Source organism: Varanus komodoensis, unplaced genomic scaffold (assembly GCF_004798865.1).
Source record: "Varanus komodoensis strain SLA01 unplaced genomic scaffold, ASM479886v1 scaffold6_4, whole genome shotgun sequence".
Classification (NCBI taxonomy): Eukaryota; Metazoa; Chordata; class Lepidosauria; order Squamata; family Varanidae; genus Varanus; species Varanus komodoensis.
In genome coordinates this window covers 20,338,914-20,351,928 of record NW_025336347.1, presented here as the reverse complement: position 1 = coordinate 20,351,928, position 13,015 = coordinate 20,338,914, and the positions used below count along the sequence as shown (strand labels likewise).

The window sequence follows — 13,015 nt, the reverse complement described above, 5'->3', positions numbered from 1 at the left end:
TTGGAACTGCATGGAAGAAGTCCATGGCAAGCCCCTTTTGGATATTTTTACTCTGATGAAACAATCCACAATGAAACAAAGCATAGTGCCAGAACATGAGACTCTCAGGTCAGAATACACTCAATCAGTGACTGAGGAAGAACAAAGGACAAGTATAAATAGCTCTGTTGCTAATAGCGCAACTAGATCAAAGCTGAAAGGAAATCTAGTGGCTGACATGCAGGGAGGTGAAAGAAAGGTTCAGTGCTGCACAACACAAACAATCAGAACATGGAAAGTGAGAAATATTATTATTATTTATTATTATTATAACTTTTCTAAATATGAATCAAGGAAAACTGGAAGCTGTGATACAAGAAATGGAACGGTAGACATTGCAGGACTTGAAGTAAGTGAACTCAGGTGGACTGGAATGGGAGACTGTCAGGCAAACAAGCACTAAGTGTTCTACTCTGGAAATTATCATTTATTTCCTTTCTATCTTTCTCCAAGCTGAAACAATCCATAAAATGGCAATAAATGTAATTACATACCATAAAATCAGAGAAATGTTTAAAAAGGTTAGAACAGCTAAAACATACAATAAAGAATGACCCTGTAAAAAAGACGAAACTGCATATAGGAAGGTTAATCCCCTTAAGCCGCTGGGTAGCCAAGTAAATCTTTAAACGTTTCAGCATAATGGGCTGCCTTAACCTGTCACTGAAAAGTTGGCAAGGTTGGTGCTGGGTGGGCCACAGTACGGAGGTTGTTCTTTGGATGGGGACTTCCATAAGGAAGTCCCCCCCGCCCCGTTTCCACCCTCTGAGCCTCCATCGGAATTGACACTTGGAGGAAGGCCCCAGAGGTTGAGCGTGGTATCCAAATAGACTATGGTGGGAGGGATATTTTGGCATGTATTCTGGTCCCAAGCCATGTAAGCCTTTATAGGTTAAAACCAGCACCTGCAATTGGACCCACAAGCATGCAGGCAGCCCATGCAGGTGGGCCAGAATTGATCTTATGGGCTCAGATCTATGGGTCCCAGTTATTAATCCAGCTGCTGAATTCTGCATGAGCTGCAGTTTCTAAACAGTCTTCAAGGATAGCCCCATGTAGGGGTGTAGCTGGACCATCAGCTGAAGCTGGTAGAAGGTACTGCAAGCCACTGAGGCCACCTGAGCCTCAAGTGACTTAAGAGCCTCAAGGAGGACCCCCAGCCCACAAACCTGCTTCTTCAAGCAGAGTGTGACTTCATCTAGAACGGGTCAAATTCCTTTTACATGGTCAGAGGAACTGGCCACTAACAGCATCTCAGTCTTCTCTGGAATGAGCCTCAGTTTTTAGCCCTCTTCCAGTCCATCAATGCAGCCAGGCACAGGTGTAGCACAGCCACAGCCTTGCCTGCTGATGATGAAAATAAGAAATAGAGCTGTGTCATCAGCATATTGATGACAGCATGATCCAAAACTCCAGATAGCACAACTCTGCAGTTTCATTTAGAGGACATTTAGAATGGAGGCAGAGTAGTCCCCTAAGGAACTGCATAGTGGAGAGTCCAAGGGGCAGAGAAGTGTCTCCCAAGCACTACTTTTGGAGCCAGTTGTCTAAGTGGGTGTGGAACCATCACAACGGTTCCTAGTCCCAACTCAAAGACAGTCATCCCAGAAGGATACCATGGTACTGAAACCTGCTGGGATGTCCAGGAGTATCAATAGGATCACCCACACACAACACCCATCTCCCAGCATAGGGCATCCGACAGAGTGACAATGGCTGTTTTCTTGCCAAAACCAGGCCTGAACCCAAACTTAAATCAAACCAGAAATGACAAACTCAGAAGAAAGTCTGAGGCAAGATAGAGCAGACAGGAAGGGGCTATAATGCAAAGTCTTGCCAAATCACATTAATCCGTATTTGTGGAAAATCTATCAACATCATCATCATCCTCATCATCATCCCAACCTATGCTCCACCAAGAGATGCTGAAGAAAAAAATCAAACACTTTTATGTAGGTTTCCAAGAGGAAATTGGTAACATACCAAACAAGATAGGCTGATAATCCTGTGTGACTAGAATGCAAAAGCAGAAGCAGAATCCATGATGGTGGGAGAGTCTGGCCTGGGGTCAGAAACGAAGCAGGAGAATGATTCATGCAATTCAATGAAGCCAACCATCTGTTTATTGCAAATACATATTTCAGGGCACAGCTCAGGCAACTGGACACACGGACATCACCAGGCAGCCTATACAGAAGTCAACTAATTGAGAAAAGGAGATGGAGAATCTGTATTCCCACTTCCAAAACAAGACCGGGAACTGTGGAAATTATCACGAACTCTGAAATATCAAAGCTGAAAATGATCACTCACAGAAGCATAGTGCCGAAATACAAAGATAACATTTCTGAGTAAATTAAGTCAACATAAAGAATAGATGTACATCTGTGAACTCAATTAAAATAATCAATTATACATTTGCACTTGCTTCTACCTATGTGTTAAAAGAGTGACTTGAATGGAAGTATTTCCAAAAAATGCAAATGAACAGAAGAAACTGAAAGCTGCAGTAAATATCCAATGTTCCTATACTTGAGCGTCTGGGCACAAATGGTTGATATATTGTAGTGACCAGCAACAAGATATAAAAAATTAATTAATTAATTTCTACCCCCTCCCAACAGCTGGACAGCTCACATCAGTTCCAAAAATAATAAAGCACATCTACAGATAACAAAATTCCATGTTAAATTTCAATGTACAACATTTAAACCATTTAAACAGCTAAAACATTTTAGAGGGTAGACATATTTTAAATGCAGCTGACATAAATGCTTCCCTTGCTCCCTCCCCAGTCAATATTTCCACGCAGAAGTAGAATTCTAAAGCATTCTGCTTCTGACAAGATCTTCAAAGATTAATTGTCATTTGTGGTCTTCCCAGCAGTTTTCTATGTACTGAAAGCATTTTGAGGAATGGAGACTTCAGTCTCATCAGACCAAGCTGGGCTTCAGATGGATGCCTGCACAAGCTGGGTTTCTCAAGGCACATGCTTGGTGTCTCTTCCAAAAGCTGCTGGAGTGAATGAGTCCTTATCTTGCCCTGAGCAAATAAAAGAGCTCATTCCCAGGAGTGGGGGGAGGTCTTGTTGGCTAAGACTTGGATACCAAGTGATGATGGTTTGTTTATATGACCAAGAAGGAAAGTCTGAATTATGTAAAAAGTACACCTTATCTGATCGTCTGGTGCCACTGAAAGAAAAGACTTATAATGTCATTCACAGCTTGTTATTGTCATATGCAAGCGGGGGGGGGGGGGGGGGGGTTGAGGGGTGGGAACAGAAAGACAGGAAGTCCTGAGCAGAAAGTGAAGAGAAATCCAAGGTCACATTTATCCAAACTCCAGGAATAAAACTAAAATCCACAATCCAGTTAAGCAATGCCTTTACCAACCAACACCATGCAAAAACCTGTGCAAGATTTTCTGAGTTCTTCAGAACATTTCAGCAGGCTGGGTCAGGGGGTAAACAACTCACCCTGACGCATTGAGTGCTGTCAAATCTGCCACTTCCACCGTTGTTTGTTATATCAGCAGCTTTTGTGACTAAGTGTATATGTATGCATGTGTATATTTCTGTGTGCACACGTGTGTGTGGTGGCCAACCCCAAGACAGTATCACACGCAGCTGTTGAGGATAATAAACCTCCTGTACCCCTGGCCTAAGGGGCATAAGAAGACTGGACTGCGAATGGGGGGGGGGGCACGGTTTGCTGCTTTTTAAAGAAATGATGTGCAAAATATGCTGGTGGACAGGATAATTCAGCTCCAAAGTCTTGTGGCCTCAGAGCTGGGACTCTGAATGTGTAGCTCCTACCCCTTCACAAGGAGTGCAGAAAGAACCGTGTCAACTATGGTGAGGAGAAAAGGGGGCATGCCAGGTAGGGCGGGGCACAGAGGCGGCCGGGGTGAACAGCTTATGCTATATCCAAACAGCACCCGAGCTTCCTTCCTTCCTGCTCTGTGGCAGGTGTCAGGGCAAAACAAGCAAAAGCTTGGTCATAATATGGCTGCTAAAAAACCCGACACTGTACGAACAGCTTTAGATTTATGATAGGGTTCCTGTCCTTTGGGGGATATGCTTAGATATGCTAATCGTTTACCTGTCCTGAAAAGTCTAATTTTTGTATTGTGTTCAAAACAATCCTATTGTTTTACCCTAATGTGCCCATAGCAAAATGCCTCCGTGATCTCCCAGCCTCCTCCAAACTGGACATGTAACTGATAGGTTGTAAAAGCATCTTGTACAGAGCCCATCTTTGTAGCCCTTCAGGAGCTACCTATGTACCATGTAGTATGTCTGAATAAACCGAAAATGCTCCTTTGTCTGTACATGCTCAGTACACTCAGCCAGACAGCTGGGTGCAGGGTGTGGCAGTGGCAAAGCCCAGCTGGCATGGAAAGAGCCACACTGTTTGGGAGGGCACAAGAGGGGCTCTCCACTGTCAACGTCCCTGCTCCAACCTGGAGTGTATATCCAATGCCACAGCCAGGACTCCAGCGTATCCTGTGCTCCCAAATCCCAAGAGTTTTGGACGACCATAGGATTATGCCCTTTCCTTTGTAGCACAAATGCCTTGGGCTTCCAGGAGATGTGCTTTCATTTATTTATCATATCGATACCTACCTTACTGATTACTTTTTTCTATACTTCCCAGTGGTTGCAGCTATTTGAAGAACTGCCTGGCCGGTGCTACCAACAGTAAGCAACTTGTATAATCATCCGTGTCTGGCCCCGCCTTGCCCTCTGGTCGAGTTCGCACGACCAGGCAACCCGCCCGGCCCAGAAGCGCGCGCTGCGTGTCTCCCGGGCTGTGGCCGCCAGGGGGCTCTGATCATCGGGAAGGAAAGCCTCCCTGCTGCTTCCTCTCTCTCGCTCTGCCTTCCTTTGTTCCGAAGCCCGAATCTCCGACTGCATCCGGTCACGGCAGCTGCTTGTCCACCATATTGGGGTCTGTGGCAACCGGAGCAGAGGCCTCGGCTGCTGAGCGCTCTCCCTGCGGCCCACCGAGGAGGGGGCCTGTGCCCGGGAGTTGCGGGGGCAGCGGCGGGGCGGCGGGCTGGATCCGGCTCCAGACTCCGCTGCAGCCGCTGGGCTCTGACTCGGCGGAGGAGATCGCGGGCAAGTTTAAAGTGGTGTTTGTTTTGACGCGGAGGGAGAGGAGGGGGGAGACAGGCGGACCAGCCAGACACCCCTTCCGCGTAGCGGTCCGTGTTCCCCAGGCAAGGAAGGCCTGGTGGGTTCGGAAAGTGGGGCGGCCCGGGATAACGTGGGGTTGTGGGCAGAGAGAGGGAGCAAAGAAGCGCCGCAGGGGGGCTCGCCTTTGTCTCTTTGGGAGGAGCCGGATTGTCCCGATGTGGAGGGTGAAATGTTGAGAGGAAGAGGAAGGTGAGGGGGGCGATCCCTCTCTCGGCCTCCCCCTGTCCCCGCCTGCCGCCCTTTTCGGTCGGCCTCTCCCGACGTGAGAGTCAAAGGGAGAGGTCGTTTTTAACGCAGGATGACAGCCGGACCTTGGACGTGGGAGCGGGCCGCAGGAGGGAGGGAAAGGGAGAGCCCCCCCGGGCGGGGGAAGGGCGAATGTCGGGGTGAGTGCGTGTGTATGTGCGCGTGTTTCTGGTACCGCAGCAGCCACTTCCGGCTTTTGGAGGCGCATCTTCTTTTCCTCTCCCCTAGTGCGGGGGGGGGGAGTAGGAGGGGTGAGTCATAACAAGCTCTGGCATCATGTTTTCCCCTGGTTACTGGCTTTACTGACTGCTGAGCAGAGATGGGAAGAAACAGCGAGTCAAAATATTTTGCCAAATATTTTCCAAGCTTGCCCCTGTGGTTCAAAAGTGAGGCACGCATAAGACTTCTGTGGAACCTCAAGAGATCCTCACGACAGCCCTGTCAGGCAGAACCAGCAACAAGTCTTGTTGAGGCACTTTAAAGGAGGAGCACTTTTGCTGTGGCAAAAGCATGTGTGAAGTATGGGCAAAGTGTCGTGCTGAATTGCAGGTGTATACCCACGGTGGGGAAGGGGGAGAGGATTTGAAATGGTGAGTTCATATGGGAAATGAAATACCGGAAGGACAGATCGCAAAAATTACTTTAACAGTGGTAATTTAGAGGACATTCTTGGATGTTAAGAGAGAAATCCTTGTGTTTACAGTGGGGGAGTGTTTCAGCCTCTCTCCTTCCCCTCTGAAGCATTGCCTTTAGACTGCTGAAATTAGCTGCCTACACGCTTTGCTGGGTGGCCTGCATAGGATGCCCGTAATCCTCCAATTTTGGAGGTCTACAAACATCTTGATTGGACTGGGCCCTTAAATACTGAATTATCAGGCAAAAAGTATCTTTTTGCCCCAGAGTCCAGATTGCCCTAGAACTTTGTTCTGTACAACTCAATTTTCAAATCCCCACTAGCTGAAATGGGAGAAAGAACTTGAACATGTTGGGTGCCGTGGGAATAAAACAGGCACTGTTTTAGCAGGGGGGAAAAAAACCCAGACATTCACTAAAGTTGTGCCAAAGTTGGAGCCTATTGTTTTCATTCAAATTCAAGGCATTAAAAGAATTAGGATAACCACAGACAGCTAATTTTGGCATTCACAAGGTGATGTCTGCTAACTGGCACTAGATAAGTGGGACTTCACACTAGAGAACTGAGGTCAAAGAATGCTGCTTTTGCATTATTACTGGCTGTTGACAGATATCATTCATATGCTGAGAGATAATTGTAAAATAGCTGGCTGCTCAAGTAGGGAAGATTATATTGTAATTAGCAAATGCAAGGTTTAGATTATCATTTGATTCCGAATATAAAAGCCAAACTTGGCTAAATAGGAAGCAAAGAAAACAAACGAAACTAGAAGCATGGCAGAAGTTTGTCATTGTACTTCTTTTTAATTTCATAAATTAAATGATATCCCTGTATTTTCTATTTGCATTTCAGGTATTATGTACTCGTTTTATAGTGGATTTAGTTGTTAAAATTCATCTATGAACATCTGCATTTTAGAGGCCCTTTAAAACATTTAAGAAATTAGTATTAGGGTGCCATCTTAGACACAAAAGAAGCACTACAGTTCCTAGTATTTGTCAGCTAGCAACACTGGGAGTTGTAAGACTACTTTTTCTGTTTATACACACCTAGAATTGTGCCCATAAAGTGTTTACATTGCTACCACTGTGTTGCGAGTCATAAATAGAACCCATACTTAGGTAGGTGCCAGCTGGTACACCAGCTGAACAATTCTCAGAGGCTAATTTGTGGCGAAAGTTTTAACAGGCGACACCCTACAGGTAGTCATAGCACAGTAAACCAGCTCTAAACCAGTCCTGTGCTGTAGGTGATGCCGTCTTCCGTGGGCTGTATTCGCAGGTATGTGTGTTTAGGGTAGCGGCCTTCTCTTGTCAGACGCTTCCTGCTTTTGTAGATATGTCGAAAGGAGTGAGTTGCCTGCTTGCATCTAAGCTGGATTAACTGTTCTGCGAGGCTTAATGGCAACGCTGATTGCCCCACTGATGTCTCCTTATGGTGGCTGTATCAGAGTGGTTTTAACTGGCTGTTTCTGTCGTCTCTTGCAGGACAGGACACTTCTCAGAGATTTGGCTACAAGCTTGGACTGTGGGGTGGGGAGGTGAGAAAGGGCTTCAAGCGAGATCATGGAGGAGAACGAGGATGTGGGCTCCTTGGGTAAGCATCTCTTCCGTGAGAGTGTGAAGTCTCAGGATTTGGAGTGCCTGTGTGACATCAGAGAGTTTAGAAATAGGTCCTGTAGTAGATACAGGCTTTATTAATAACAACAACAATTAACAACAACAACAACAACAACATTTCTATATCGCCTGTAGTTGAAGCTCTCTGGGTGGTTTAATACACTCAAGCACCCATCCAGATCCTAAACAGGCCTGATGCTGCTTAGCGCCAAGATTTGGCAGAATCAGGCACTTCAGGCTGTACAGAAGCTCCTGCGACCACCTCCTGGCTAGCCTAATATAAGAACTAGCTACTGTTTAAAGGGTTTAGGTTGGTGCCATGATTGGGTTTTGCTAACTATGCTGGATCACTCCTAGCTCCTCAGTCTGAAAAATAGTCTCCAAATGAGCCCAAGAGGTATAGTAGTTTCAGTAGTTCCCACACAACACTCCTGCTTCAGTGCTATGGCAAAAAAGCTGGAGGCACGACAGATGGCTTTGTGGGAAAAGGAAAAGTGCCGTCTCCCCAGGCCGCCCTTCTCCAATGAGAAGAAGGCTGCCAGAAGGATTGCACAATCTGTTCCTGTACTGAAAGATCCCTGCCAACCATGTATGCTGGCAGGCTACCAGGACATCTGAAAGGGTTCTGGCAGCCTGAACTGCAGAGATTGGATGAATTGAAACAATGCATCATGTCCCTTGAATTAGAGTGTCAGAATTAGAACCTTGCCCCAAAGCTCATGCCCTACCGTGCTTTGCACTGTGTGTGTTTCCCTGTTGCACAGGAGAGTGGGGCTGGAGAAGACTTTCAGATACCTGAAAAGTTCCTTGAGTTTCTGACATTCGGCACTAGATTTTTTTGTGTTGCAGAGGAGCGTGTCCATCCAACACAGCCCTGTAAAAATAAACTCTGCAATGCTGCTCCAACTGAAAGGTGCCACTGCTATATTTCTAAGAGCTCAGGCATCTGAGGCTTCTTCACAGGCCTTGCCTATGTGGAGCGAGTCCCTGCAGCCCAGGAAGGGGAGGCTCCAGGAGCAGTGCTGCACTTCCTGCAGTTATTGAAAGTGTCGCATGTGCATGGCCCTGGCTGATAGTCTTGCTGTACTCAACCTGCTTGCCCAGGCCCTGAGATGTCATGTTCTGGCCAGTCACTTGCTGCCATGGATCTGCCACCCTCATGGAAAGGTTCTGCTGCGCTTTGAACTGCCTTTCCAGTCTCTGACCCATCCGTTATCTTGGCCTGCCCAGGTAGCTTTTTTGCCCCATGGCAAATTCAGTTCTGGTGAAATCTTTCTCTCTAATTTTGTCTGTTTTTCTTTTTCTTTCCTTGAGCGGCCTACATTTCAACAGATGGCAGCTACACAGGTGAGTAGTTCTTCTTTTGCATGTCAGTCAGGTGAGGTTAAAGACAGGTATGTCTCAGAAACTGCTCTTAAATAGTTCTGTGGATTGGAATAGTTTGTGCAAAATGTGCTTAACTTTTTTTTTATTTTTTTCCGAGAAGGGGCTTAGAATAGTGGAAGTTAAAGAGGGATGGAGCATTTAAGATTGCTTCACACGTTACGCTAGACATGTGTATCGCACCGTTGTCACGTATCTTTTTTTCGCATGTCGGAATGCAGATTCCCGTGTCATGTTCTTGAGGTTACACGTGTTTTCTTTGCAGGCCAACTTGCGAGAACAAAGATGCGAGATGCGTGTCTCTCGTAACGTTTGTGTGAGATTCACATGTCTCAGCGGGGGAGTTGCCAGCGTGATCATAGAGTGCATTGTACAGAGCGTCCCATCTCTCTATCCGCACTCTATCGTTAGGAGCTTCTTTGTTACACCCCCCTCCCCACTTTTGCTCCTTTTACTGCGTCTAAATCCATTGAAACATTTCCTGCTGCCATTTTTTAAAATTCCTGCTGCCAATATCACCGTGTCATCCCTGGAGCACACCATGTTGTCTGATACCCTTCCAGAGACCGTGCCGATGCCGAATCATGGCACAATGACTGCCTCTTCACAAGGCTCCTCCTCTGCCACGAAATCGAGGCGGCAACCTGTTTGGACTGATGAGGAGACCCGGGCCTTCATCCAGGTGTGGGGTGATGATGCTGTCCAGAGTGCGCTGGCCTCCAACTATCGCACAGTTGCCCAGTTCCAGTGGATAGCAGATGAGATGCGAGCCCGGGGCTACAACAGGGATTGGGAGCAGTGCCGCGAACGGGCCAAGGTGCTTCGCCGTGGCTTCAAAGAGATTGTGGATGGGAACAGTAATGCTGGTCACGGGCGGCGTGTGTGGCCGTATTATGAGGAACTCAACCGATTTCTTTGCATCAAGCAAAACCTGGTCGTTCCGCGGCTGTCAGGGAGCAATGCGAGGCCGCCCGTGGACCGCCGACGCCGGGAGCACAGGGAAACGCAGGATGCCTATGAGCCCCCTCTGTCAGTAGGAAAGAGTGACAAAGGGACTTTCGAGGAGCCCGATGGCGACTGCTTACTGTTGCCTGAGTCTGCTGGATCACAGCAGAGTGAAGCCAACCTGGAAAACCAAGTGGCCTCTCCAGCAGCCAACTCTGATCTGTCCATGGATGGGAGTGCTGGTCCAGGCACTCCCACTGATCCTTTGCCATCCAATGATTCCATTTCTGGTGAGCTTTGCTTGGACTTGTGGCATGTGTGTGCTGGGGAGGGGCGTTTCCGTGCCGTGTTGTTACTGTTTCCGCTATTCGTGGACATCTGAGCACTTCTTTACTACAGCAAAAAGAGGGGCTGTAGTGCTATATTCTTATTTCTGAATACTGAGTCATGTGATCAAGATTATGAGGCAGGGGAGAGAATCCTGTATCTTGCCCGCAGGGATGGGGAACCCTTTCAGCTCAAGGGCCAAATTCAGTGGTGGAAAAGCTTTTTGAGGCCGCATTCTGGTGGGAGTGGGGGATCAAGGCAAAAGGGGACGAACCAAAACATCAAAACTTACCAGCCTCCTTTGCTTTAGAGCACCTATTCCCAGTAACTAAACCTTAGGAGAGGCATTTCAGCCTTTTGAAAAGCAGGGAAAACTGCACTAAAGCCAAGAAAATCCCAAACAATCTGCAGTCAAGGGAAAGGGGGAGGAGGCCCTCAGGCAAACGGCAGATGGCCCGATTCAGACCTCAGAGGGGCTGGATTTGGCCAACATTCTGAGAAGTTTTTCATGCCCGTGTTGTTGGAGAAAGAGCAGTTGCAAACTAGAACAATATTTTGTGATATTTCAGAGGTCCTAGCAGTTCTGCGCAGGAGCGCACAGTGCAGGAGACAGAGTTTGCATCCTCAGCCTCACTCCCCAGTGGCTAACAGCATGGGGCTGCTTGCAACTCACCTTGGCTTAGTTTGTGTGTGGGGACAGTCAGTTTGTGCCAGGTGCCCCCAGGCCCCCTTTCTGTGTGGTGCCTTGCTTGGTCATCCGGGTGGCAGAGCTTGTTCAAACATTAAACAACCCTGAAATAACCCAGTTAGGAGCCATGAGTTAATTCAGGGTTGCCTGGCCCTCAGATAGCCCCTACTAGGAATGATGCAGAAGTGACATCTGCAGGGGCCCAACGAACGCAGCAGTCCCTGCCTTTAAGTCAAGTCACGGTGGGCTGTTACGTTGCGCTAAGCGGCTTGCACAAAATACGCAAATGCATGAGCAGCTGCACAATTTGAGTAATGCCTTCAAGCTGCAGAGACCCGCTTGCTCCCTTCACATGATTACACACAATGGTGTGAAATCTGGATTCTTTTAAACACTGTTAACTGGGTTGTTTTTAACACCGGATTCTGTTTTACACTGTTCTAGTCTTGTTTAAAATGTCACAATGCATCATCTTACTCAGTTCACCTTCTGCTGCTTGTTTCTCCAGCACCCAACCTGCGCCCTCGGCCTTTGACTGCCGCTGAGAGGATGCGGAACCTCCGCTGTCGGCAGAGAAAGAGGAGAGGGGACACCTTGAAGGAACTCATGGAGGTCACGTCTCAGGCCACCAGTGAACTTGTTCGGACACTGTCTGACCTCACGCACAAAGAGGTGGCTTCTTTTGAGCGTGCTTACAAGGAGGATCTTGCCGCCCGCAAAGATGAGATGGAGCAGAGTGCGGAGGACATTGGCCGGCTTGTCAGCGCACTGGAATCGAGCGATCAAACTTTGAAGGAGCAGCTGAGCAGCCAGACGAGCGTCTTGCAGGGCATACTGGAAGTCATGAAGGACATTCGGGGTAGAACGTCATACAGTCCTCCGTACCCTTCTCAGTATTACGACTTCCCGGGCCCCAGCATGATGCATACGGGGGGCACCTCCTCCAACGGCCAAGAGATGCCCTGCCCCTCTCCTTCCAGCCTTGCGTTCACTTCCCAGCAGTCTGCCACCAGCAACGGAGACGTCTCTCCCCGGAAGCGGATGAAATGAAACCATGGAGAGACGGGGCATATTTAGTCTCATTGTGAAAACCATCCCTCCAGCTGTTCTTGTTATGACATATATTGCTTTTCTTATTGCATAGTTAGAATGTGTTCTCACCACATTATGTGTGTCTCCCCACAGCATTAATGTTGTGGAATGGCTGCCAGCAATGTACATTTAGATTTATTCTTAACTGGGTTTTTTTTAGTGTACTTGCGTTAGTTTTCCTTCCATCCTGTTTCCAGAGGAATGCAGTGTTTGATGTACCAAGTGTAGAAGTTTTTTAAAAAATACACTGAACACATTACCAGGTACCTGTAAGAAGGTAATCTTTTTAAAGTAATAAAGCTGCACTGTTGTTCCAAATTGTTCAACATGCATCGTGCTGTTAGTGTCTTTAAGTGCCTTAAGGACTGGTATGTTGGGTCAGCCAGATGTTTAAGGGGAGTTTCTTATTATTTATGTATTGTATTTAAAGAACGTTCCTCATGCTCCTCAGCAAAAAGAGCTCCTGGGGTGGCTTATATGTATTCAGTAAAACAAGACAGTGCCTACTCACAGCCATACCACTCAAAGGATGGAACATGCAAGGAAAAGGGGACGAGGAGGGAAGAAGAGATGAAGCAGTCTTTCAGCAGGGGAGGGACTGGCCCTGCGCTTCTCTCACCTCCCTCAGTACAGCCTGCGGGAGAGGCTGCTGGTGGTGACGGTAGAGAGAGGAGGAGCCTTCATGGCGATGACTCTGCCGCAGGGTACGATGGCAGCATCCACCCCCATTAGCCTTGTGCATCTGGACCAGGATCAGCCATCTCTGAAAATGGAGTTGCTGGTTAGTAGACAGCAGGAGATGCCTTCTCCCTGAATTTCCCTCATCCTTTAAAGAACTGTTTCTG

At 47.6% G+C, this 13,015-nt stretch overlaps 1 protein-coding gene across 1 annotated transcript; it reads left to right on the top strand.

The window, feature by feature from the left end:
• The first annotated feature begins 4,947 nt into the window (after positions 1–4,947).
• Positions 4,948–12,496, top strand: LOC123034527. The gene is made up of 5 exons (XM_044451937.1): positions 4,948–5,158; positions 7,604–7,712; positions 9,050–9,082; positions 9,682–10,353; positions 11,587–12,496. Exons 2-5 carry the CDS (start codon positions 7,682–7,684, stop codon positions 12,126–12,128), a joined length of 1,278 nt encoding a protein of 425 aa, XP_044307872.1. The 5' UTR covers positions 4,948–5,158; positions 7,604–7,681; the 3' UTR covers positions 12,129–12,496.
• Positions 12,497–13,015: the final 519 nt, after the last annotated feature.